The 27,162-nt window shown below is 40.6% G+C and overlaps 3 protein-coding genes and 1 long non-coding RNA gene across 6 annotated transcripts in view; 2 read left to right on the forward strand and 2 right to left on the reverse strand.

The window, feature by feature from the left end:
• Window positions 1-6,444: 6,444 nt before the first annotated feature.
• Window positions 6,445-9,356, forward strand: LOC125500038. 2 transcript variants are annotated; one of them, XR_007277213.1, is made up of 3 exons: window positions 6,445-6,577; window positions 8,004-8,133; window positions 8,990-9,356. It is a non-coding gene; the product is annotated as an uncharacterized LOC125500038 (long non-coding RNA). The 2 variants fall into 2 exon arrangements; XR_007277214.1 differs by lacking the exon at window positions 6,445-6,577 and adding an exon at window positions 7,857-7,881.
• A 1,628-nt stretch (window positions 9,357-10,984) lies between these two features.
• Window positions 10,985-15,466, forward strand: LOC125500006. The gene has a single exon (XM_048650961.1). The coding sequence runs from the start codon at window positions 10,985-10,987 to the stop codon at window positions 15,464-15,466; it is 4,482 nt and encodes a 1,493-aa protein (XP_048506918.1).
• A 310-nt stretch (window positions 15,467-15,776) lies between these two features.
• LOC125500008 lies at window positions 15,777-19,226 on the reverse strand. The gene has a single exon (XM_048650974.1). It carries the CDS (start codon window positions 19,224-19,226, stop codon window positions 15,777-15,779), a length of 3,450 nt encoding a protein of 1,149 aa, XP_048506931.1.
• Window positions 19,227-22,036: 2,810 nt separating this feature from the next.
• Window positions 22,037-27,162, reverse strand: part of LOC105684934 (tachykinin-like peptides receptor 99D) — a 142,505-nt gene continuing 137,379 nt past the window's right edge. The window contains exon 8 of one of the 2 annotated variants that reach the window (XM_048651101.1): window positions 22,037-27,158. In XM_048651101.1, the coding sequence (XP_048507058.1) occupies window positions 27,019-27,158 (140 nt within the window). In that variant the 3' untranslated portion in view covers window positions 22,037-27,018. The remainder of the gene's footprint in view (window positions 27,159-27,162) is intronic. The other variant, XR_007277203.1, reaches the window with a different exon arrangement.

A 27,162-nucleotide genomic window follows, 5' to 3' on the forward strand; every position in this document is an offset into this window, starting at 1 on the left:
GGAGAACTATTCCTAACAGAATAGCCATACTACAGGGAGTTCAACATTTGGATTACTCCAAATGGATCGTTATCACACTAAATGCTTTCTTATTAAGAAAGTGTAAGTCGACCGACTTTTTCATACCGCGAAGTCGCTCGAGAACTTCTGCCGAATTCACAGCTCTGTTTTACACATGGGTATTAATCCCTGCAATATAACTGCACGAGCAGCTCACCCTGAACTCTCGGTAGGATCGGGACGGCTATGAATTCAACGTTCCCTTTTCACATATAATTATGTAATAGTAGTAAGTTATTAATATGTTCGTATTGATATATAATTATGTAATAATAATAATATAAGAATACGTTCATATTAATAATATACCGATATCACGTAATCAATTGCAAAAAAATGGCGACTCCACGGTACTTTTTTGGAACACGTTTATCTCACAATACCTAGAAAACCCATAGGCACTTTTTATTTATCATGGTTCTCCAAGTAATGCTATGGTAATATTGTGTGAAAATATTTACTCCGCCCTTCAATATTTCATCATTTGCAACGTGAACATCAAAAATGTCAATGCTGATCACGATGAGACATGTCCGTCTGAACAAGCTGTAATCAACAGTTATTTGGATTACGTAACAAGTATCTGTATCACCTGTACGTTCTGCCATCGGCTACGTGTACTCGACAAAAGTGCCAAGAGTTCGTGTCAACCTTAGGTATGGAGGATATGTCGCATCTTCCTGGCTGGCTTAAGAGCATTTCGTTTCGTCGCAGTTGCACGACGCGTCTCTTGGCTCTTTGATTTGGCAGCCCTGTTGTCAAACTGGCAATGACGTTGAAGTTTCACCCTCAACATGAACCGTACAGCGAAGATCCTATGGCCGTTGCACGGATCAGATTCGTCGAACCACTGCGGGTCAATTTTGGTCGTTGCATCAATTGCGTGAGCAACGAGCTCCTTCAGTATGCCATCCTTGTGTTTATGCTGGATGAAAACTGGAAGAAAAGACTGTAGTTGAGCTTCGACAATCTTATGGTACCTGTCAGTTGGTCTTTTTAATGACGTAACTAGATACGTGTCGTCACTTACGTATTCTCGACATACCGTATACCTTTCATTAGAATTGACCGTATCGGATACCTTTTTGGCCATCATATCTCGACAGCGGTCACAAGGGTGCACCTTGGACAACTTGTTTACCGTATAGCCAGCGCAGAAGGCTATAGCGTTAGCGGCGAGCTGCGGTTCTTCAGTCGGAATTGCAACAGCCAAGTATGGCAGGTTAGCGCAGATGACATTACCCCGCTTCGAGGGAATAATGTTGCGGACCGATATCGAGTGACGTGCGGAGAGTCGGAACATTCTGCACGTTGGGTTTGGATTGAAGCCACCGTCCTTGGAATCTGGAAAAGAGTTGTTCCACCGTATCTTGGTTACTTAATGCTGTACATAACTTGTATCCTGGGAACTGCTCTCGCAGCTGGCGATAAAGCATAAGGATACCGCGAACTTTTTGCACTATTCCTACGAATGATACAGGTCGCTTCCATCTGCCCTTAGCGCACACGTCCATGTGCGGTGCCCAAGATAAAAAATCCACGACGATTTCTTTCACCTGTGGGTTCTCCTCGCTTAGAGGTCTCTTTGCGGGGTTCTCATTGAAGATGCTTGAAGTGTCGCAAGCATCTATGATTTTGTCCATACTTCGGCAAAATCTTGCGGAGTCAGGAATTGTTTCCGATCTCACAGCTTTCGAATGATGCGCCAATTCCATCGCAGAAGCGAACCGCTTGTTGAAAACCTGAAAAGCTCGGGAGACATTCATCCGTTCGAAAGCGTTAGGCCACATGTGAGCTTCCGTGATATGACCTAAAAGATTAGACGTTGCGCATCCAAGATCGCTACGGAATGTATTAGTGAAATCGGAATAAACAGCAACCTTATCTGCTGCAGTGAACTTACCCCACTTACGGTACAATCCTAGAACGTTTTTTACCGCGTGCGGAAAGTCGAAGAGCGCGATGATTTTTTTCCCATCGTGGAAGAAGTAAGGCCGGTCTTCGCTTACTCCCAATTCGGAAAAAGCATTGCCGTTACTCGTTCCCTGGTAACAGACTGTCATCTTGAGGTCAGCTCCGGCGTCATTGATTTCGCCGATGCATTGCCTCACCAATCGATCAATGTCTGAACCCGACACGTTGTTGCATGGCATAAAATACACCGATATCGTTCGCCGTTGGTTGCCCGCATGCAGTCCGTTCAAGCAGAGCACGAAGGCGTGATTGGCGCATCGCTCAGTTCTACCCAGAGGTACAAGGTCTTCAAAGCCTTCGATGCCGTCGGTCTTCACGTCGTACTCCTCCCGTTCGATCAGGGACATTTCATCCCACTTTAGCGCACAACACCTCTCTTCGGGAGGGATGTCTAGCATGGCCTGCTTCAACGCTGTGAATACGTGCTCACAGAACCCCAAGTTGACTTCGGTTTCTGCAATCCATCTGCGAACCGTCCTCTCCGCTGGCAACTTCAGTCCCATTTGACGCAACTTCTCGTACCCCGATGCGGAATAATAGTGCATCTTCATGGCGAGATCTCGCTGATTCTCAGGGAAGGCCTTGTTGGTGTTTTCGGGGCGCAATTGCATGTCAATCATCGTGCGACTGACTTCAGATTTCACCCCGCTGATGTCGATGGAAGCGGAGGGCCTTGGTTCGTTCGAATCCACCGGATCACCCGAAACTTTTAGTTGCGATTGGTGGGGGGTTTGAAGTGCTGGTGGTAAGTTGACTCATTTGTCCTATTTTTCGAATGATGCTGCGCAACCTCTCATTTTCGGATCGTAGGCGCTCAGTGTCATTTTCGTTAAAATGAGCGCTCGAAGCCGTCGGACTTGCAGCTCGGGAAGACCTATATGGATAATGATTATCCGGCACCAGGTCAGCTAGAGGTATCTGTGGGATGATACCGTAAATCCTCAAAACTCTACTATTATTGAAACTCTCCATTTCGCGATGGATCTCTGCGTCACGATAGTCGATGGGAATTGCTCGCCTAGTCAACTTGTCTCGCTCCGGTGTCAGGAAGCCGTCCGATGAAAAATAGAGCGAGCACAGTCGGTGGTGTTTCAGGCTGACATGTTGCGTAGCCTCTTTTTCACATCCTATGCAATATGGAAAGATATTATTTACATACCTAAATGAATTTTATCACGAAAGTATTGTTATTGCCATTGAAGACTAATTTCTCACCAAAAATAAATACTCGTTCCGGTAATTTTTTTAAACTGGGGTCCACCCTTTGTTCGATTATAAAAAATCGAGAAAAAAAACATTTTTTGAGCGACTACGGAAAATGAACACAGTCCCTTAAGCCAAAATGATTGTCTTCAACCATTTTTTTCCTAAAATTATTAATTATCCGGGAAAAATGATTTTTTTTTACGTCATTACTATGATCATAACACATGCATGAAAATTGGTATACAGGGCGTTATCGATAACTTTGGCAAAAATGATAGGGTAGGTAAAGTACCCAAGTAATTTAATAACAAAATTGGGAAAAAAATATAAAAAAATCACGGTAGTTTTTTTTTTTCTTTTTTTTTGTTTAGTAAAATAATGAAAAAAGTATAAATTCAAAATTTATTCATTTATAACAAATTATTTGTTAAATAAACAATGATGAATTAAATGAAACAAACTTTTTTTTGCCAAATATCGAAGATCGAGATAAATCATGACTTAAAAAAAAAAACGGTTCTTCAATATTATTTATAAATAGTATCAAGAAATTGTTTATCAACAAATCCATTTTTAAATTGTGAATAAATTTTTTCAAGGAACGATTTTTCTTTCACAAATCATCGTTTGCATCACAGATTTGGTTTCCAAAACAAAATTTTCATTTATCTCGCTAACAACGCATTTGTTTATAACAATTTTTTAAACAACGCGAGATCACAATTAAAAACATTCATTCTCATGTAGCTTCCGAGGATAAAAAAATGGATCAATGAAAATATTTGGGAAAAAAACTTTTTTTACATGGTTAATTTGAGTTTCTAACTTTTGGACTACGTAAATTGTTGATGAAAAAGTGAAAATTTTTATTCATTTTTCATACTACATTGAATATGATTCTCAAATAATTTATAGCAATATTTCGAATGAATACATATGAATTTTTTTTGGAAAGGGCTTAATATAGGTCGGATCGAAGATACAAGTGGATTTTCGAAAAGTTTAGAAAAAAGACAAGCAGATTTAAAAAAAAAATTCTTATCCACGACAATTATTAACGGAGATACTTATTGGTCAAAGTAATCGGTCAGCCCGCGTCGCTCGGCCCTCCCACCACGCGACTCGGCATCCCCCACCATGCATTTTAACCGATCGAGCACGGCCTCAAAGCGTTCAACGCTGTTCAATAATTTTTTTCATTATTTTAAACTACCTTGACGATGTTGGAAAAATTCATGGTTATTCCTTGGAGTATTTGACGAATTTTGATATTTTTGCCGTTTATTAATATTAATTACAGCAAAAAATATCACCCGAAATCTAAGATATTGTTATCTGCGGTTCTAATTAACAAACTCAGGTTTTTTTTTTTTGAATACTCAGTGAAGAAAGAGCAATAAGAATCTGTTAAGATCCATTCGAATTTGGATTTAATTGTCAGAGATATCTCTATTTGTTTAAGAGCAAAAATTATAAAATCGCGGAAAAAGTCGGTTTTTATGAATGAAATTTTTTAATTTTTTTTGTATCTAGAAAGTACTCATGAAACACTACCTTCATGATTTTTTGGCACCATGTGACGATCGTTTGTGAGAAAGTATGGACAATCCGCGGATTTTGCCTCGTCGCGTATTGTTGCTTGACTATGAAACATTGGTGAGCGAATCTTCGACTATTCTCTGGGAAAAGGATTGAAGTTACTGCTCCATCAATTACAATACCACAAGTTGATTATTCATCAAGTTATTCGAAAAAATCGGAAATTTTTTTTTCCGTGTTTGCTTGCAATTCACAAGTAAACTAATTTTTATGAAATTTCTAAATTGGGCTCATAATTTAGATCTTTTCACGACGAACAACTTTTTTACATACACTTTTTCCGAAATATTTACAGAAACAAAGTTATATTGCAAAATATGGGTTTTTCATTTTTTAAGAATTTTTTGCGGCCAAACCCGTTTGAAAAAAATGTTAGACTTTTCAGAGTAGCTTTCTACTGGTCTAAATGATATTTCAAAAAAATCGGCCAGCCTATGTTCTTCCACGTTAATATAGACGTCATTTTCTGCTTAATTCGACTGGAGGATTATTATTACCGCGAGACGTTCCGACCACGGCTCGAGTTTTGTGCCGCCGCGCCTCTCTCTTCGTCCATAAAAGTAGAGTGGGGTTCCCCCGTAGAAGGGATTACAAGAAGAACGCGTCGAGTGCCGCAGAGCGTCTTATATGCGATTGAGAAAAATGGAGTCTACGAACGCTTCGTGATGTTTGGAAACCATTTCAATATTTAAAAATTTGATGCGAAATGCAGAAATATTTTCTCCAGAACTCCAGGAGCCGACTACTACGGAAGAATCTTAGAATCATTGGACCTCCCGTATTGATGTTTGTTTCATATTTTTGACCAGCTTCGACATTTTTTTGCACAGTAAATACAAATCCAAGAAATCTGACTCGCAAGCCGACTCCTTTGATTTTCACAACGATCGACGAAGGGATAAATGAATGTTAGGGCGCACTTGTTTCTTGCAACGCTAGCTCATCCTTGATGAAAACGTGGAATATGGAGAAAATAGTGACGATTTACCGCTGCACGAGTGGTACTCGAAGTGATAACTGTCGTGGTTCAATTATAACATATGCAATCCGTTTTGTACGTTTGCAAATTGTACACCAAAAATAGAACAAATTTATAGGTACCTACCTGCATTCCGGATCCAGTTTACGTATCTTGGATCCTTGATATTCGGGAAGCAGAATGGCGTTATGCCCTCTTTATCTCGGGTCGATGTACAGTTTTTATAAAAATAAACATCGCAGGTGAGGGTCGTCATGACGTTTTCACTTTCTCACACGTGGGTTTTTGGTTCGGTCTATGTTGCACGGGACAACCACTGGCTCTGCGATCTCAACGAAGACTGAACAGTAGCTAACTCGTTACAATTAGAGAGACGTAAGTCACAAACAAAATTGAATTCTCACCATGGTGAGGACGGATGTACGTACTACACACATCAATAACGGCGAATCAAAATTCGCAGTGAATATGCATAAATTTAAAAATGGCGCTGTGTAATGTCCGGCGTAGCATATAAAAAAAATGCGACAGAAATGTGAATTCTTCGTCCCTTCTTTCCGAGTGAGAAAGATGTGGTCGCGATTCCGTAAAGTAGGAACGCGGTAAAGCTCGCGCATGCACAGAACTGAAATCGGCCGTGATTGGCGCTTCATAGTGGTAGCACTGCGCTCAAGAGATTTCGGATCACGCCGCTGACGCAATGCGGCGGCGGTAATACAACCGATTTCATCAGTTTTTATCGAACAACCATCATGGCCGGTGAGTAGTGCTTATTTAACTAACATTTTGTTTGACACACATCCGACTTAAATTCTCATTATTACACCAGATATGTAACATGTGACGGTCAGAAATACAGTGTGATCATATATCATGTCTTATTTGGGATATAAATACAGAAATAACACATACGTAAACCCTAACCGGGATAGATAAAAACTTGTAAAATCGGTGCTCGTATTTGCAATTCATTTTCTGAAATTCTCTAATGGGTTAATTTGATGGGATAATTTTTCTGCTCTATTGATTAAAACATAGTGTACGAAATTCAACCGATAATGACACAAATTATCGTGTACAATATGTTGTGAACTGTCTTCCGCCATTATGGTGGCGTGTTAGCGTCATAAATATATTCAGAAAAGGAATTCCCCGCGAACTCGCCAAGCCTCCGACCCTCACCATTTTTGTTTCGATCCATCCTTTTATCTGACATTCAACTAACCCAGGATAGGTGAAAACAAAAAATTTCTATAATTTTTCGAACACCTGAATTCCGTTACCGGTTTTTAAAAAACAAAAAATTGTTGCGCGCAGCTATATGTACACGAACCGTGTTCATAAGTGGAGAGGATGTAATGTTGATTTAGGTTCACGCAAAATATCACTAGTCGAATTTACAGCAGCGCCACAGCAGAGGCAGGGGGATCGCATCGACCGGCCACGATCTGTTATGATCCACGGCGTGTTTACCAAAAATATTAGAATCCATCTGTCGATAATATCGTAGAAACCACGACTGATGTTGTTATTTTGATCAGAGAAATGATACGGTGAATTAAATAGGATAGGATGATCTCCGTCGATGACAGAGTAAACACTTGCCATTGATGTATTCGAAATGAGTGTTGTAAGAAAAAGACAATAAACGAGACGCATTAGGGATAATTCAATATGTTCGGTAAACACTTCTAACGCGTCTCGTTTATCGTTAAATCATCGTTGAATGGCTGTGTCAGTTTTGTGAGGTGACAACGCCGTGGATCATAACAGATCGCGGCCGGTTGATGCGAGTCGAGCGGCGCCGGATCCCCCGACCTCTGCTGTGGCGCTGCTGTAAATTCGACTAGTGATATTTTGCGTGAACCTAAATCAAATCGCGCAATGTTTACATCCTCCACTTATGAACACGGTTTGTGTACATATAGTTGCGCGCAACAATTTTTTTTTTTCTAAAAACCGGTGACGGAATTCAGGTGTTCGAAAAATTATAGAAATTTTTCGTTTTCACCTATCCTGGGTTAGTTGAATGTCAGATAAAAGGATGGATCGAAACAAAAATGGTGAGGGTCGGAGGCTTGTCGAGTTTGCGTGGAATTCCCCATATATTCTGCATATACTACACGCACTTTGATTTCCAAATAAATAATTTTGGCACTAATGTGATATTTTATTATTTACAAAGATAACGAACGTAATTCTCAACCGAGACGCAGTGAGGGGCCGTGCCGCTCGTATGCGGCGGCGGCGGTCGGAGTGGCGGCCCCCCCCCCATCCCGCCGCATGAACAGGCTGTGGTGCCACCACCGCGACTCGTACGTAACAGATCTTCAATGTTCATACACACATTATAGTTTCATACCGAATCCAAATCAAGACTTCAATCATGAATTCGTTTTTGAAAAGATGCTGCATTTTTTTTCTGAAAAATTGTCGCAGTTCTCCCTATGATGATTTCTATCACAGACAACTTGTCGGTTTGATCACCACACAATATACATAGATCTATGACCACACATAAAATTTATCTATTTTCGGAGGAACAGTTATATCCACACCAATAGAATCCTTTCTTGAATCTGATTTTTTGCATGAAAAGTTTTGCTATTTCTTATCACTCGAACTTGACACAAATTTATGTAAAGGAAAAGGTGAGCCATTTTTTTGTTGAATGATCGGTCAGGACTTTAACCATCACTGTCGATTTTGAAATCAGTTTTTCTCCATAACCGATTTTGAAGGAATATAAATCGTGATTACTTTAAATGTTAGTATAATTCTTATTATTATGGTACAATAGAATAATTCTTAATTTTCTCTTTCTAATGGTAAATGAAGATTGTCCTCGCTTACTTCAAATACAAATTAGCGGAAGAATTTTCGTCATACTTGAGTTTCAGAAAGCTCGGGCTTTCTTTCGTTAAGTACCTCGTATTGCCCCGCCTTCCCCTATACCTATACATGATCAAGCGTATCAACAAACTAAATGTGGTACGAAGAGTCCTGACCCATATTTCACATATCTCATATATCACAACAAGCATTCCATTAGAAAAACTAGTCCAAGTCAATAGAACTATTAAAATTGTAAAGATACAGTGCGAATGAAAGTGTCTGATTTCAGTGCTATCTCTACATCAAATTATAGCTTATAATCATTATCATTCACAGGAGGATGTAATGCAGGAGTTAGTCGCGCTGAGGGCTGCGGTGGCCCAGCTGCAACGGCAGCAGCAGCCGCAGTCGCCGCAGCCCGCCGCGAACGCGGCCCCGGCGGAGGAGGCCCAGGCGGCCCAGGCGGCGGAGGCGACCCAGGCGGCCCAGGCGGCGGAGGCGGCGGAGGCGGCCCAGCCGGCGCAGGTGCAGGCAGCGGACCCCGGCGAGCCGGCGCGGCCGCAGAAGAACCGTCGAAACCGCCGCCGCCGGGGGGGAAATCGGGCGCCCGCCATCTACCACTATTACTACCGTTAGTAATATTGGTAGATGGCGGGCCGGCGACGCTGCCCCCTATTAATAAATAAATATATTTAAAAAAATATACTGCTTGTATTGGTTCTTTTCCTTCCACCACAAATATAGTGCGACAGTAGTTCTAATGCATCTGATGTCTGAATTATGAATTCCCATCGTTGTCTCGTTGTGAATAGTAGTGTACGTTAGTAGTTTAAGCCATTTATAATTCCGTTGCAATTTGTGAGTTCGCGCTTTCGAAAGATCATCTTATTGTCAGTTTTTAAAGTACATAATTGTAGAGGAAAGAACTTGTAATTTTGGTCACCGATTTCATTGAGCAACTGTCATTAAGGTCACAGATGTAGTGCGGTGATTTCGATTGATAAGGGGGTTCACTCTTGATGGTTCACAGATTTGTCTCTCGCAGGGGCGCTCATTTGTATCACCTATTGAATGATAGAAATAGAAACCTTGTCCGGACGTTAAAACCAGAGATATAGTATCTATGTAGAAACATATATACTGTATATACTGAACAGAACCTTCTCATGGGCCGTGTATTATTGTTTTGTATGTGTTAGCACGAGTAGGTGGTCATCGTACCGTCTTCGTCGAGTACTCGCTGAGGTGAACGTACACCCCAGTACTGACGCGATTCACTAGATACACTTATACCTTTTTATACTATAATATTTGACTGAGTTACCTTGCTTGGTTTAAATAATTCAATTCTTATATCATTCGGTTAATAGGTCTACTTGTACCTATTATTCAATACAGACGATCCACTTGTATCGTAGTATACTCACATCATTCTTACCCTTGTAAGCATATGCGATCAGATTTAAATAAATTACTTTGTTTATTAAAGTTTTGATTGCATCCACACACTGAGAAAATACAAGCGATTCAGGAGAACCTACTCGTGCTAACACATACAAAACATTTTTGGTCCTTCGAGCCGGATTCACAACGTAGTGATCCAGTGATATTAGTGGTGAATAGTTCGCGTACGTGCAGTGATCTAAACCGCGTTTACAAAACAATTATCACCAACGAACATTTATCAGTGCGGAAAATTATTCCACCACTCACGTGAAGACAATAGTCTCCAACACATTCGGGCTACAAGAACCGACATACGATACCATCTACGATGGCCAATTTAATCGCGTTGAGGCACGCACGAGGACAAATCAAGGGCAGGATAACTCGATTCGCAACATGGCTCAACTCCTTCGATCCACTCACAGGCGACTTCGGAAGCTTGCTATCACGGCTTGACGAAGCAACTAATATCATAGCAGAGTTCAACGAAATGCAGAATAAGATCGAGGCAATTGACCAAGAATCGAATCACGATGAAGAACGCCTTATCTTCGAAGATTCCTACCACACCACAATAGGTAAGGCAAAAACGCTCTTGCAACGTTACACCAGTGCTACGCCCAACTCGGTAATCACAAATCAACCCGGAAATATAGATAGTCCAATGATCAGTTCTGGCATAAAATTACCAACGATGAGCTTACCTACGTTTAACGGTAATTATGACCAATGGCTAAATTTCCGCGATACGTTCAAGGCTTTGATCCATGACAACCCAGCGATAGCCGATATCCAAAAATTCTACTACCTGCGGTCTTCACTTAAAGACACCGCAGCTGACGTGATTGATTCGTTAACAGCATCCGCGGAAAACTACAAAATTGCATGGGAAATGCTGACGAAACGATTCAACAACACGAAGCTCATGATAAGTCGGAATCGTTAGCCGAAACTCCTTCGATACCGAAAGAATCGGGTCCAGCGTTACGACAAATGCTTGATCACGCTCAGAAGCTCTCGCGGTCCTTGAAGATTCTGAAGGCAAATACGTGGGACGCAGTATTCACGTATCATATTGTCAGCAAGATGGACAACACGACGAAACGCGAGTGGAAATGCTTCACGAAGGATATCGACATGCCGACAGAAGCTCAATTAATCGAATTTTTGGAAGAACGGTGCGCAATAGTGGATACGGACGTGGCTGCAAAGCCGGCAATTAAATTAAACTCCTCCGGTAATGTGCGACAATCGAACTCTAGACGGGACAATACTAGTTTCACAGGCGTCTCAACAGACTCTTCAACGTGTAAGGTGTGTGAAAACTTCCACGAAGTGTACAGGTGTCCAGTGTTTAGGAATTTATCGGTCGCGTCGCGGACAACTGTAGTCAAAAGGCATAAACTTTTTATGAACTGTTTGAGATTACATAATGGAAAGTGTACCTTCGGCCGATGCCGAAAGTGTAACAGGTTCCATAATACGTTATTACATATGGATTCTGATCAGCACACATTAAATGCCAAGGAATCCAGTGCACCTACACCAGATCCAGAGCATCCACGATCTTCTGGCAACAATGTTCAGAAGATGCGACCTTCCGACGGAGCCAGTACCTCCCAATCGACGGCCCCATTCACAGGTGCGGTAGGCACCGCAAAATCCCAAGTACTGCTGTCCACTGCCTTGATTTTCGTGGAAGACAGGTACGGGAAATTACACGAATGTCGAGCACTTCTCGACTCAGGGTCCCAGTCAAACCTGATGACTAGGGAACTCGGCGATCGACTCTCCTTACCTAGGGAACGATTCAACCTGCCAATCGGTGGCATCAACAATACTTCTACGAAAGTACACGAACGAGTACAATTAACGATACGATCGCGACAGCACGCCTACAAGAGCACGCTGTCGGTCCTCGTCATCGACGAGATTGTCACGCAGCATCCCGCCACGTGGATCGACGCAAAACTATTGCGTATACCTGAGAATCTGACCCTGGCCGACCCAACTTTCAATCGTCCAGGCAGAATTGACCTCCTCATCGGTGCATCAATCTTCTGGGAACTTATATGTGCAGGTCAAATAAAATTGACCGACGGACAACCCATTATGCAGAAAACACAGCTTGGTTGGATTATCTCCGGAGAAGTTGCCGTCGCACATCACAAGAAGAATCAGACTCACCAATTTTGTGGATTCGTTACCGACGAACAAATCAGCGATCAATTGCACCGTTTCTGGAAATTGGAGGAATGCAACGGAAGATCACATTACACACGTGAAGAACGGGCCTGTGAGGAACATTTCCAGCAGACACACTTCCGCAAAAACGATGGAAGGTTCATCGTCCAGTTACCATTACGTAGAGATTTCTCTCAGTTAGGAGACTCAAAACAAACCGCGATAAAACGCTTTCACGCAGTCGAACGCAAATTATCACGGCAGCCTCACCTGAAGGCTCAATACATTAAATTCATGGACGAATACGAATCCTTGAACCACATGACAGCAATCAGCGATAGTCTTCCTGCGGTACAACACGTGTATTATATACCTCATCACGCAGTTCTAAAGGAAGATAGTTTAACAACCAAATTAAGAGTGGTATTTGACGGTTCGTGTAAAACTACGGCTGGTACATCTCTCAACGATATATTACTAGTCGGCCCAACAATTCAGCAAGATCTGTTTTCGATCATTTTACGGTTCCGACAACACAAGTATGTCTTCACTGCAGACATTGAGAAGATGTACCGCCAAATAATCATCCACAAGGATCAACGGGATCTTCAGCGCATAGTCTGGAGACGCTCTCCGGAAGAACCCTTGCGAACCTTCCAATTGAATACGGTAACGTACGGTCTTGCATCATCACCTTTTCTGGCAATCCGATGCCTACAACAATTGGCACTGGAAAATCGCGACCGCTTCCCTGATTCTACTCGGATAATCGAGGAAGATTTCTACGTGGACGACTTGATCACCGGCGCAGACACATTGGAAGAAGTAAGCCGCATTAAAGGTGAAGTCACAACAGTCCTCCAGCTTGCAAAATTCAAGCTATACAAGTGGGCAGCGAACGACGAAACGTTACGCAATAATATAAACAATGATATTACTATGGCGACTCGCAGTATTGGAGACGACGTGAAAACATTAGGTCTACGGTGGAATCCCTTACGAGACGAGCTACAATACCACGTGCAAGTCCCAGACGCTTCAAAAAGGGTTACCAAACGAACCATACTATCAACCATAGCCCAGATTTTCGACCCACTTGGACTAATCGGGCCTACAACCATTAGGGCAAAAATCATACTGCAACGCCTATGGTTGTCAAAGATAAGTTGGGATGAATCAGTCCCATTAGACATCCACACAATGTGGACGCAATATGTCGGGCAGCTACATAGACTGCAACACATAAAAATTCCACGGCTGGTGAAAACGCCCAGCCCGGACACGATCGAACTGCACGGGTTCTGCGATGACTCTGAAGCCGCGTACGGAGCCTGCCTATACATTCGATCGCACACACAAAATGGCACCTGGACTTCAAGGTTGCTGTGCGCCAAATCAAAGGTGGCACCAATTAAAAACGTAAGCCTTCCACGGCTCGAGCTATGCGGCGCACTTCTGCTGGCACAGCTGAGTCATAAGGCCACACGAGCGCTCAGAATGAATATTGACCGATCATATTTCTGGAGCGACTCCACCATTACTCTGGCTTGGATCAAGGGCGAACCATGTCAATGGAAGACGTTCGTCGCTAATCGGGTATCAGAAATCCAAAACCTCACGGATTCTCACGCCTGGAGACACGTTAAATCTGAGGACAACCCCGCTGACGTCATCTCACGGGGCATCGACCCTCAACTACTGGAAGGGACTACAGCCTGGTGGCAGGGGCCTACCTGGCTCTCTGAAGGGCCTGAACACTGGCCGCAACCCCAGATGTCTCAACCGACGGACATCCCCGAGACCAGACAGCAGAGTGTGGTATTTTTAAATATAGACAGAGACTTTGAAATATTTGATAAGTTTTCGTCTTTAAGTAGATTTAAACGCGTAGTGGCTTATTGTATACGTTTCAAGCACAACACTTTGAATCGGAATAACCGAAGGTGCGGACCATTAACGGTCATTGAACTCAATACAGCCCTCAGCTTATTAATTCGACTCATGCAAAGGCAAGAATTCCCTAACGAACGGAAATCATTGAAACTCAATCAAGGTTTAAGTAATAATAGTAAATTGTTGACACTACATCCATTTCTTGATAAAGATGGAATTATTCGAGTAGGAGGTCGGTTACGGAATTCTCGCCTACCTGAGGGTCAGAGACATCCTATTATACTGTCAGCAAAACACAAATTAACCAAACTCATCATTCGAGATGAGCATTATCGCCATTTGCATACCGGGGCACAAGCATTACTAGCCTCACTACGCACACGATACTGGCCACTAGCAGGTAAAAACACGATACGAAGCGTCCTGCGACATTGCATAGTGTGCTTTAAAAACCGCCCTAACACTTTAAATCAAATGATGGGCGATCTACCTGATGCTAGAGTCAATCCAGCGCGAGCATTCTTAAAATGCGGCGTAGATTACGCGGGTCCGTTTTCCATAAAAATCTCACGTAATAAAACCGGTAAGGCCTACTTATGTCTTTTTGTCTGCCTTACAACCAAGGCTATTCACTTAGAGGTAGCTGTCGACTTGTCAACCACGGGGTTTTTAAACGCTTTTAAACGGTTCATAGCTCGTCGCGGTAGGCCGTCCGACATGTACTCGGACAACGGCACAAACTTCGTAGGCGCGAATAATGAACTGAAGGAACTCCGTAGCCTCTTACAGGACGAACAAAATCGCGCTACGATCACAAATTACTTCGCGCAAGAATCCATAAATTGGCATTTTAATCCACCAAATTCACCACACTTCGGGGGATTATGGGAAGCCGGGGTAAAATCGGTAAAAACGCATTTACGAAAAATTATCGGTAACGCGCTTCTCACCTTCGAAGAACTGTACACGACGTTCAGTTTGATCGAAGCTTGTTTAAACTCGAGACCGTTAACACCTATATCGAACGATCCTGACGACCTGATACCTTTAACTCCGGGACACTTTTTAATCGGGGAGCCTCTTACAGCGTTACCTCAACCGGACTTACTTGACGTACCCTTAAACCGCTTGACCAGGTATCAACGCATAACGCAGCTAAAGCAACATTTCTGGTCACGATCCATCGCGATGGAGTCTGGAGTATCTGTCGAATTTACAGCAGCGTTCAAAATGGACGGAGGTACAAAAAACGAAACTTCTACCGGGTGCGATGGTGATTTTGAAAGATGACAACGTTCCACCTATGCAATGGCGTATGGGCGGAATTGTAGAAACCCATCCAGGTAGAGATGGACACACTAGGGTGGTCAGCGTTAAAACACGAAACGGCATAATAAAACGGGCCCTAGCAAAGGTCTGCATACTTCCCTTAGAGGAGCACGAATAGTCTTAAACACAGTATACTACGATACAAGTGGATCGTCTGTATTGAATAATAGGTACAAGTAGACCTATTAACCGAATGATATAAGAATTGAATTATTTAAACCAAGCAAGGTAACTCAGTCAAATATTATAGTATAAAAAAGTATAAGTGTACCTAGTGAATCGCGTCAGTACCGGGGTGTACGTTCACCTCAGCGAGTACTCGACGAAGACGGTACGACGAGGGGTTGTCCTCAGATTTAACGTGTCTCCAGGCGTGAGAATCCGTGAGGTTTTGGATTTCTGATACCCGGTTAGCGACGAACGTCTTCCATTGACATGGTTCGCCCTTGATCCAAGCCAGAGTAATGGTGGAGTCGCTCCAGAAATATGATCGGTCAATATTCATTCTGAGCGCTCGTGTGGCCTTATGACTCAGCTGTGCCAGCAGAAGTGCGCCGCATAGCTCGAGCCGTGGAAGGCTTACGTTTTTAATTGGTGCCACCTTTGATTTGGCGCACAGCAACCTTGAAGTCCAGGTGCCATTTTGTGTGTGCGATCGAATGTATAGGCAGGCTCCGTACGCGGCTTCAGAGTCATCGCAGAACCCGTGCAGTTCGATCGTGTCCGGGCTGGGCGTTTTCACCAGCCGTGGAATTTTTATGTGTTGCAGTCTATGTAGCTGCCCGACATATTGCGTCCACATTGTGTGGATGTCTAATGGGACTGATTCATCCCAACTTATCTTTGACAACCATAGGCGTTGCAGTATGATTTTTGCCCTAATGGTTGTAGGCCCGATTAGTCCAAGTGGGTCGAAAATCTGGGCTATGGTTGATAGTATGGTTCGTTTGGTAACCCTTTTTGAAGCGTCTGGGACTTGCACGTGGTATTGTAGCTCGTCTCGTAAGGGATTCCACCGTAGACCTAATGTTTTCACGTCGTCTCCAATACTGCGAGTCGCCATAGTAATATCATTGTTTATATTATTGCGTAACGTTTCGTCGTTCGCTGCCCACTTGTATAGCTTGAATTTTGCAAGCTGGAGGACTGTTGTGACTTCACCTTTAATGCGGCTTACTTCTTCCAATGTGTCTGCGCCGGTGATCAAGTCGTCCACGTAGAAATCTTCCTCGATTATCCGAGTAGAATCAGGGAAGCGGTCGCGATTTTCCAGTGCCAATTGTTGTAGGCATCGGATTGCCAGAAAAGGTGATGATGCAAGACCGTACGTTACCGTATTCAATTGGAAGGTTCGCAAGGGTTCTTCCGGAGAGCGTCTCCAGACTATGCGCTGAAGATCCCGTTGATCCTTGTGGATGATTATTTGGCGGTACATCTTCTCAATGTCTGCAGTGAAGACATACTTGTGTTGTCGGAACCGTAAAATGATCGAAAACAGATCTTGCTGAATTGTTGGGCCGACTAGTAATATATCGTTGAGAGATGTACCAGCCGTAGTTTTACACGAACCGTCAAATACCACTCTTAATTTGGTTGTTAAACTATCTTCCTTTAGAACTGCGTGATGAGGTATATAATACACGTGTTGTACCGCAGGAAGACTATCGCTGATTGCTGTCATGTGGTTCAAGGATTCGTATTCGTCCATGAATTTAATGTATTGAGCCTTCAGGTGAGGCTGCCGTGATAATTTGCGTTCGACTGCGTGAAAGCGTTTTATCGCGGTTTGTTTTGAGTCTCCTAACTGAGAGAAATCTCTACGTAATGGTAACTGGACGATGAACCTTCCATCGTTTTTGCGGAAGTGTGTCTGCTGGAAATGTTCCTCACAGGCCCGTTCTTCACGTGTGTAATGTGATCTTCCGTTGCATTCCTCCAATTTCCAGAAACGGTGCAATTGATCGCTGATTTGTTCGTCGGTAACGAATCCACAAAATTGGTGAGTCTGATTCTTCTTGTGATGTGCGACGGCAACTTCTCCGGAGATAATCCAACCAAGCTGTGTTTTCTGCATAATGGGTTGTCCGTCGGTCAATTTTATTTGACCTGCACATATAAGTTCCCAGAAGATTGATGCACCGATGAGGAGGTCAATTCTGCCTGGACGATTGAAAGTTGGGTCGGCCAGGGTCAGATTCTCAGGTATACGCAATAGTTTTGCGTCGATCCACGTGGCGGGATGCTGCGTGACAATCTCGTCGATGACGAGGACCGACAGCGTGCTCTTGTAGGCGTGCTGTCGCGATCGTATCGTTAATTGTACTCGTTCGTGTACTTTCGTAGAAGTATTGTTGATGCCACCGATTGGCAGGTTGAATCGTTCCCTAGGTAAGGAGAGTCGATCGCCGAGTTCCCTAGTCATCAGGTTTGACTGGGACCCTGAGTCGAGAAGTGCTCGACATTCGTGTAATTTCCCGTACCTGTCTTCCACGAAAATCAAGGCAGTGGACAGCAGTACTTGGGATTTTGCGGTGCCTACCGCACCTGTGAATGGGGCCGTCGATTGGGAGGTACTGGCTCCGTCGGAAGGTCGCATCTTCTGAACATTGTTGCCAGAAGATCGTGGATGCTCTGGATCTGGTGTAGGTGCACTGGATTCCTTGGCATTTAATGTGTGCTGATCAGAATCCATATGTAATAACGTATTATGGAACCTGTTACACTTTCGGCATCGGCCGAAGGTACACTTTCCATTATGTAATCTCAAACAGTTCATAAAAAGTTTATGCCTTTTGACTACAGTTGTCCGCGACGCGACCGATAAATTCCTAAACACTGGACACCTGTACACTTCGTGGAAGTTTTCACACACCTTACACGTTGAAGAGTCTGTTGAGACGCCTGTGAAACTAGTATTGTCCCGTCTAGAGTTCGATTGTCGCACATTACCGGAGGAGTTTAATTTAATTGCCGGCTTTGCAGCCACGTCCGTATCCACTATTGCGCACCGTTCTTCCAAAAATTCGATTAATTGAGCTTCTGTCGGCATGTCGATATCCTTCGTGAAGCATTTCCACTCGCGTTTCGTCGTGTTGTCCATCTTGCTGACAATATGATACGTGAATACCGCGTCCCACGTATTTGCCTTCAGAATCTTCAAGGACCGCGAGAGCTTCTGAGCGTGATCAAGCATTTGTCGTAACGCTGGACCCGATTCTTTCGGTATCGAAGGAGTTTCGGCTAACGATTGAAGATTCCGACTTATCATGAGCTTCGTGTTGTTGAATCGTTTCGTCAGCATTTCCCATGCAGTTTTGTAGTTTTCCGCGGATGCGTTGAACGTAGGTAAGCTCATCGTTGGTAATTTTATGCCAGAACTGATCATTGGACTATCTATATTTCCGGTTTGATTTGTGATTACCGAGTTGGGCGTAGCACTGGTGTAACGTTGCAAGAGCGTTTTTGCCCTACCTATTGTGGTGTGGTAGGAATCTTCGAAGATAAGGCGTTCTTCATCGTGATTCGATTCTTGGTCAATTGCCTCGATCTTATTCTGCATTTCGTTGAACTCTGCTATGATATTAGTTGCTTCGTCAAGCCGTGATAGCAAGCTTCCGAAGTCGCCTGTGAGTGAATCGAAGGAGTTGAGCCATGTTGCGAATCGAGTTATCCTGCCCTTGATTTGTCCTCGTGCGTGCCTCAACGCGATTAAATTGGCCATCGTAGATGGTATCGTATGTCGGTTCTTGTAGCCCGAATGTGTTGGAGACTATTGTCTTCACGTGAGTGGTGGAATAATTTTCCGCACTGATAAATGTTCGTTGGTGATAATTGTTTTGTAAACGCGGTTTAGATCACTGCACGTACGCGAACTATTCACCACTAATATCACTGGATCACTACGTTGTGAATCCGGCTCGAAGGACCAAAAAATGTTTTGTATGTGTTAGCACGAGTAGGTTCTCCTGAATCGCTTGTGGTTTCTCAGTGTGTGGATGCAATCAAAACTTTAATAAACAAAGTAATTTATTTAAATCTGATCGCATATGCTTACAAGGGTAAGAATGATGTGAGTATACTACGATACAAGTGGATCGTCTGTATTGATTAATAGGTACAAGTAGACCTATTAACCGAATGATATAAGAATTGAATTATTCAAACCAAGCAAGGTAACTCAGTCAAATATTATAGTATAAAAAAGTATAAGTGTACCTAGTGAATCGCGTCAGTACCGGGGTGTACGTTCACCTCAGCGAGTACTCGACGAAGACGGTACGACGACGACTGGTTAAAAAGTGTTTTTACATTGACTTATGCTAAGGCTATGTCTTGAACTGAACCCAGGGGGTGGGAGGCAATGCCAGATACCTCCATGCGTAGGTTTTTTGAGGGGTAGAAGACCCGCCCTCGCGCGGCACACGTGTGGGACCCTTAGCGATCAGCCAAGGGACCGATGCGTCTGGCCACCACTTGAAGTTCTTAACATTGGGACGTTAGAAAGTCCCAAATGCGTAAACAATCAAGTGACGCAGAACACATCCTAGCCTTGGGTTTTTCGCTAGCTTTTCCAGGCATGGTTATTGTCACTAACAACTAACGTGGGTTTATGACCGCACTGGAAATTCCGAAGGGTCAGACTTGGCCTGGGATTGCCTCCCCTCAAGAAATGAAACATTCCATGAGTCAGTCCGACAGTTAAAAAATAATTATATTTATGAGTAGGTATATATACTAGAGCTATCCCATGTGGGGCCGAACAATTATGTTCCACTACCGTCATAGATGTGTTCAAAATATCTATGTTACTACTAACAATAAGCTGTATACCCTTGAAATATGAGGTATCTTCGAGAGGAGGCAGATGTTTTCATAATTTTTATACTTGGGGTCTAGTGAACTCTTTTACGTTATTCGAGTACAACGTTTTAGAAAAGAGAAAACTTAGATCAATAATATATCTGTGATGAAATTAATACTGGAAAATGTGCTTTTTCAACTTATATCGTATTTCTGGGTTTAATGGCTGAAATTTTCAGACATATTTTTTTTCGATTACGAATCGATAAGCCTATCATAAATGGATTAGGGTTGCCCCAAAAAAAAACGGATATTTTTCTTCCTGCGTCTCCTATGGAAATGTATTACACATGTTTTGAGAGCCTCCTCCGAAGATCAGCTCAAACAGATAATTTTTAGGGGTCACTCAAGATTTTAACACAATTTACAAAATCGTGCAGAATTAAATTTTTTTCGGTTTCTTTTCTCAATCGTCTATTGCATTCTATGTTATAAACGATAAAGATACCACAAATATCCAGTAGATACTTTGATTTCTAAAAGTCACTTAAAATTTTTTATCCTCCAAGGTAAAGTACTTAAGATGTTTTCGAGCGACCTTTGAATCTAAATATTAACGAACTTTCAACTCTTGAGGTTGATATATAAAAGAATAGAAAGATAGATATACATATATCTATGATGAAAGTGAAGATCAAGCATTAAAAAATTTCCCAGAATTTTTCAACTAAATTAGGTTCGATATATCTATGGTATTATCATGTGTTATTGAATTTTCCTTTCATGATTCTGCAACTTTTGTTCCACACATTTTCCAAAAGAATCCTCAGGTTTTACAGGTTACCAGTATCATAGCCTGTATCTAACGTTAAAAATTTATGGATACCGTGTATAACATGGCTAATTTTTCTCGGTCACATATTTGTCGGTCAAGTTGAACAGCTACGTCGAATTATTATATCAATCGGTCTAGAAAATAATTTGCGAAATCGTGTGACTTATAGCGTATCAGGTCGTTCTGTGGGTAAAACAGCGTCCTGAAGCGAAATCCTCAAAAAAGATATTTTCGCCGAGCGCGCCGACTACATTCATGTCGCGACACTACGATTTGCCAGCAACTTGTCCGATCTAGTTCAATATATCTATGATACAGTCGATTTTTTCCACGTATCATTGCATTTATTCACGATGAATATTCTATCCATAGATATATAATTAGATAGACCTTTATATCTATGCATGATATCCATAAATAGTCTGATCAGCAAAGTGTAGCTTATTCCCGTGACATAAATACAAATGCATTCGTAGTGTTTTCGAAATTATTAGTCGGTCAATCCCAATCTAAAGCTCAATCTTTTCTGTATCCGAAAGCGCAATTTTCGCCAAACTTTTCTTTCCATGAACTAGCTTCTCAACTTTTCAACTTACGTTAACTTCAATGCAGTCAATCTGCTGCGGTTTTGTTGCTGCATTCCGCAGCATCTAGTTTAGGTATATTATCAGCATAATTAATCAGCGAAACCACATCAAAGCGTCGAATTAGTGAAGAATTAATACTTACAGTTTGTATTCGGGTGTACAGTCTCTCAAAAGGATTCCTAACTGAAGTCATGCAGTGACTATAAAGTAATTCCTATATCACATGAAGTGGCATATTTGTTGTTCCTATAACAGTCTTACAATTAGAAGTGAGAGATGATTTTCTGATCAGCGGAAATTCAGGGATAATTTGATTAAAAAATAAGATATTTTATTAATGCATCTTCCAGGATACAGTCATGCGGTGTACACGATAGTTGATTATACAGTTAGGTACAGAATTTATTCATGTATATAATATTATGACTGCTTACGCATGTATAGTATTTATTGTACTTATGTATAAATTAGATTTCAATTCAAGAGTACCTTAAAAACAAATAGTCTCTTTTATAAACCATACGTAATGTTGATAGGTTTCCTCGGTGGGACGAATTTAATCGACCAATAAGCATTCATGTTGTACCTCTACATTCTTCACTATATGATTTGGATCGCAATTAGCTGTTGTAGACATACGTAATCGACTTACACGCTAGATTTTGTCTGCTAAACTACATAAGTAGCAAAGTATTGAGCAGTTCTGCTATTGGGTCGTTCAGTCCCTTATCGTACGCTCATCGAATTCGGGTCTAACGTCGGTATGTTTCTCATATTAAACTTGCGTGCATCAGCCGTAATGATGTGAGATCGGCTACTGTGTGTAGGTAAGGCTGAAGTTTCTGTTTGTTCATAAATGGAATATTTTACACACTTGTTTATCAAAGTTTTCGGAATATTTCAATAAAAATCGAACAGGTTTGTTACTCGAGTGCATATTATTCGCTTCGTGTACGTAACTTCGTTTAATTTCGCGGTTTGGAGTAGTTTTGGCTTCAATTATTATAATACATACATATAAAAAAAGACTTACATAAATCTACAGTTTTTATTTTACCGTACTACAGTTTAATTTGAGTAGCAATTTTTATTTTTTCCCCGCCCGCCTTTTTCATTTCCAATAAATCACGAGGAATATTTCTGAATAATCAATTTACGTAGTAGATACTTGAATACGTCGTTACATTACTGATAGTTATACATATTTTTCAATTGATTATATTCCTAGGAGACAAGATGTTGATAAATTTTTTTCATACATCTGCAAATGTTGCTCAAAGCGCTTATTTTTAGTTTTAAAAATAAATGTACAATAGTTGAGTTAATATAATTACCGCATGCCAGCAAACGGCTTATACATCATCGATTTGAGATTCCGAACTTTCCTATCAAGGACATACATGTTTAGAAATCAGTCTACAAGTTGGAGATTGTTGAATGATTTTTACAAATTTTTTGAAATATTCATTGTCATTCCATAGATGACCGTGCGTCGAAAATCAAAAACTTTTATACCTGTGAGAAAGATTTTGGTCAACAGTTAGTGCATATCCATGCATTCCGTCATTCAAATATATCTATTCATTTTTGTGGGATCACGTTGAGAAAAAAATATCGGCATAACAATGGATTATCCAAAATTTCATTTCTATTCCCGTACATGTAGTAAATAAAAATCTATAGAATATACATGACGGCAAATCGTTAATCGTTATTCAAAACTTTAAAGTTTACTTTCCTATGCATAAACCTATATATCATCGAATTACCGTGTAGGATATTTTATATTATACATACCTAATCTTAAAAGCTATTTTTAAATTCATTCACTATTGACTATATTGTAGTAATAATTAGAGTAACATTCTTTATTACACATTCAATTATTTGTTAGAAAGCGTTTGGTTTTCCCAGAGTATTTTTGACCCGCATTAATAGCTGAGAATTTGTACTGAAAATTTTACCAAATGCACTATTAATAGTATTTTACATCATGACGTTATGGAAATCAATTTGCGTAATATTTTCAGACCATAAGAGAAGCGGATTTTCGTATATGTATTCGTATATCAGAAATTACACGTGAACGGAGTAATTAGTCGGTCTTAGCGATATTTTTGAAGTTTTGCACAGATATAATCTCGAGGAGTTGGATCTTCGAGCAAAAACGTTTATCCGTCATTGTAAAAAATTGAATAAAAAAACTTGCGTAACCTTTCGATTAAATATATACATATTTCTCGGTGAATTTGGTGTAATTAATGACTGAACCCTCCGTCAAAAAAATCTATCTTATCAAGGGCTATGCGTATGTAAAATTTCAGAAAAATGTCCAAGACCTGACTAATTTCTTTCAAGTGGAATGCCCACTTCATATATTCACATTCTATACATTTATATTAAACGGGTGCTTTATTCAAAGTGAGGGATAGTCACTCCGTACATGTACATATCACTTATCAACCAGAGAATTTATAAAATATTGTCATTGAATAATCATGTTCCTTAATGACCTTCACGGTTACGATTCACCATTAATGGTCCGTCATCTCACTTGGGGTTGAACATGCTTATTGTTTGTTGGATTAGAAAATCAACATTGGACATCGATTTATAATGATATGTATATAACATATACAGTATGCTACACATGGTTACGTACATACCAGCGAACAATAGCATCGCATATTAAACCTTACATTGTGTCATAGTTTCGTATTAACTCTAAAAATATTATATACATACACAATATGAAATAATTTCTGCAAATTTGTCACGTATTAGGACACATTTTGAATTTGTATTTGGTATCTGTGTACTCCACGTTTACTACTTGAATAAATATCCTGTCAAACCAGCTTGTGAACGGAAATTTTTTTGATAAATTGTTTTTTTTTTTGTTTTGCTTTCGTACGTCCATTGTGACGTGAGGCTGTAAACTTTTGTTCAAATTTCTCATATCCGTGTTTTATTTTATCTCATAACGGCGCGAAGCAATAAATAGATTTTTGGTTCATCAATTATTGTTTTTCAATTTGCTAAGCGCATCAGCTACGACTTGAAATTATCATGTGGTGAAGTTTTGTCAGTAATGCCACGCGCGATGCACCTCTATTGTTATTACTAATATGATTATAATTATTATGATTAATGTAGTCGTTATTACTAATTTCATTACTATCATCATCATCATCATCATCATCATCATCATCATCATCATCATTATTATTATTATTAATAATGTTAGGATTGTTATTATTGTTGATGTTATTGTTGTTATTGTTATTATTATTATAAATAATTTTGCTATCAATTTTATTATTATGATTAACATATAACAAGAGATTCATTTACATTTCCAATCGTACATATGTATATTATACATGTAATATCTAACATCAAATAATTTCGGTAATTGGTTAGAAAAAATGATACTCAATTCTATGAAAGTTATTTTATTTATGTGTATATATGTCCCTACATATGTCATTGGTCCAATAGTTTTTATGCGTACGGATTATTTTTTTTTTTACATCTGATAATCTCACTTTACTATATGAAGCGTGTATATTTGTATATTGCGAATTACAGCGTATGTGTGAATCAGTTGCTTGCCCTTGGTCTTTTATACTTGCACGTGCAAAGTGATTTCATTGCTGCAACGTGAATCCGATTCTTATACAATTTATTGGTAAGCAATGTATACATATTACACCGTGTCAAAGAAAATTTTTGTTTCCTTTTGAACTTTTTTTCTATCGAGTTTAACGCTCCATACCTTTTTTTCTATTGGGTTAAAATGAAAAAATAAATACTATAGACACCAATTTTGCAGAGAATTTGTTTTCCTAAAAAGATAGTACATAAACAAAAATTGGGAAAAAAATTCTTGGGTATGGTTATTTTGAAAATCAAAAATGAATTGTTTTTCCAACGTATGTATTTTAAATGCGAAAGGGGACCCCCCTGAGCGGCAGCTTAATTTTTGAAATATCGAGGGGCGATTTAGGGCAAATTGTTTTTTTGCGATAAAGAAACTTTTGAGATACGTTTATTCATAAGAAATTTTTTTTTTTCACACGGTTTAATGTATATACGGGGCATACCACGGCAAACGGGCTTCTTTTTACAAAATATTTTTTGAACTTGATGAGACTTTTTTGATATCTTGAGGGGTCTCGGAAACCATGCTCAGACCACTTATTTATGCCAAAAATCAAAATTTCCAAAAGTTAAGATTTTTTGAAAACATTGCAACCTTGACGCTTCCGTTATTTTCAATATTTCCGGTCCGGTGGTCTCGACAGCAAAAATAATTGATAAAATTACGGATTTGACACATCAAAATCCTAGTTATGCCCGGACTTTTGCGTAAAATTATCCATTTTGTTATAAACAAGATGCATGACCAAGAAAACACGTCTTAGAAATTCCGATTTCATTTTTCTCAAAACTCTCCATGTTTGAAAATTTTTTGTTGAAGTCTCAAAAATTATCTTATTTCGTTCCACTTTGACCCCTGTAAATTTCAAAATGGGCCGAAAATCCGTTCTATGCCAAGATGTGATGAAAAAATCACCAAATTTTTCGTCAAATTGTTTATTATTTATGTAGGTATTATTTCTGGGCATAAACATATTTTCATAGATTATTTGTAGATTTTTTTTTTCAATTTTTGAATTTTTTCTTAAATTACAAAAAAAAAATGACTTTCCTCTCAAGAAGTAACGGAAGCGTCGAAAGCCGAAATTTTTGCATAGAATCGTAGCTTTTGGCAATTTTGATTCTTGACATGATTAAGTGGTCTGAGCATGGTTTCTAAGACCCCTAAAGACGTCAAAAGGTTTCATCGAGTTTAAAGAATATTTTGGAAAAAGTGGCCCGTTCGACGTGAAATGCCCTTTATATGTATGTTTTTTTTTTTCAGTAAATTTCTGTTCGTAAGATTCAGTTATTAAGGTTTCGTACTCTACAATTAGATACGATCAGTTGTACACAATTTTCACCCCGCAAGATTAATGTAATTATACCTTGAACTTCTGCATCGTGAGAACGAAGTATTACGGCGAACGCTTATGCAGGTAAGTTTAATTACGGTAGGTTGGTTGCGGAACTTTTCATTCCTTTATTTATGTATTCCTCTCTTTCGTCTTTTCTTCCTCTCTCGAAATCAAAAACTGCTGGCCGCGAAACGAGCGCATACAACGCGAAGGAACGCAGCGGCGCGCTAAATTGTACTTTCATATCCACGTGTGAACACGCTGTTGCTGTTGCGAGGAATCTTGCTCTTGTCAGGATACGTGTCCTCTATTTTGCGATGTTCTCCATCTTTTACCGTGACCGCGATGATGTGCCGGAAATCTCGTACCTCCGCCATTTCCACCAACCACACCTCGACTCGATTGAAGATGCAATGGAATTCGTACCGTCCCTAT

Source organism: Athalia rosae, chromosome 2, assembly GCF_917208135.1.
Source record: "Athalia rosae chromosome 2, iyAthRosa1.1, whole genome shotgun sequence".
NCBI classification, from domain to species: Eukaryota; Metazoa; Arthropoda; class Insecta; order Hymenoptera; family Athaliidae; genus Athalia; species Athalia rosae.

Coding starts and splice junctions, on each gene's coding strand:
- LOC125500006 (XM_048650961.1), top strand. CDS start 10,985: ATGGGAAATGCTGACGAAACGATTCAACAACACGAAGCTCATGATAAG.
- LOC125500008 (XM_048650974.1), bottom strand. CDS start 19,226: ATGGCCAATTTAATCGCGTTGAGGCACGCACGAGGACAAATCAAGGGC.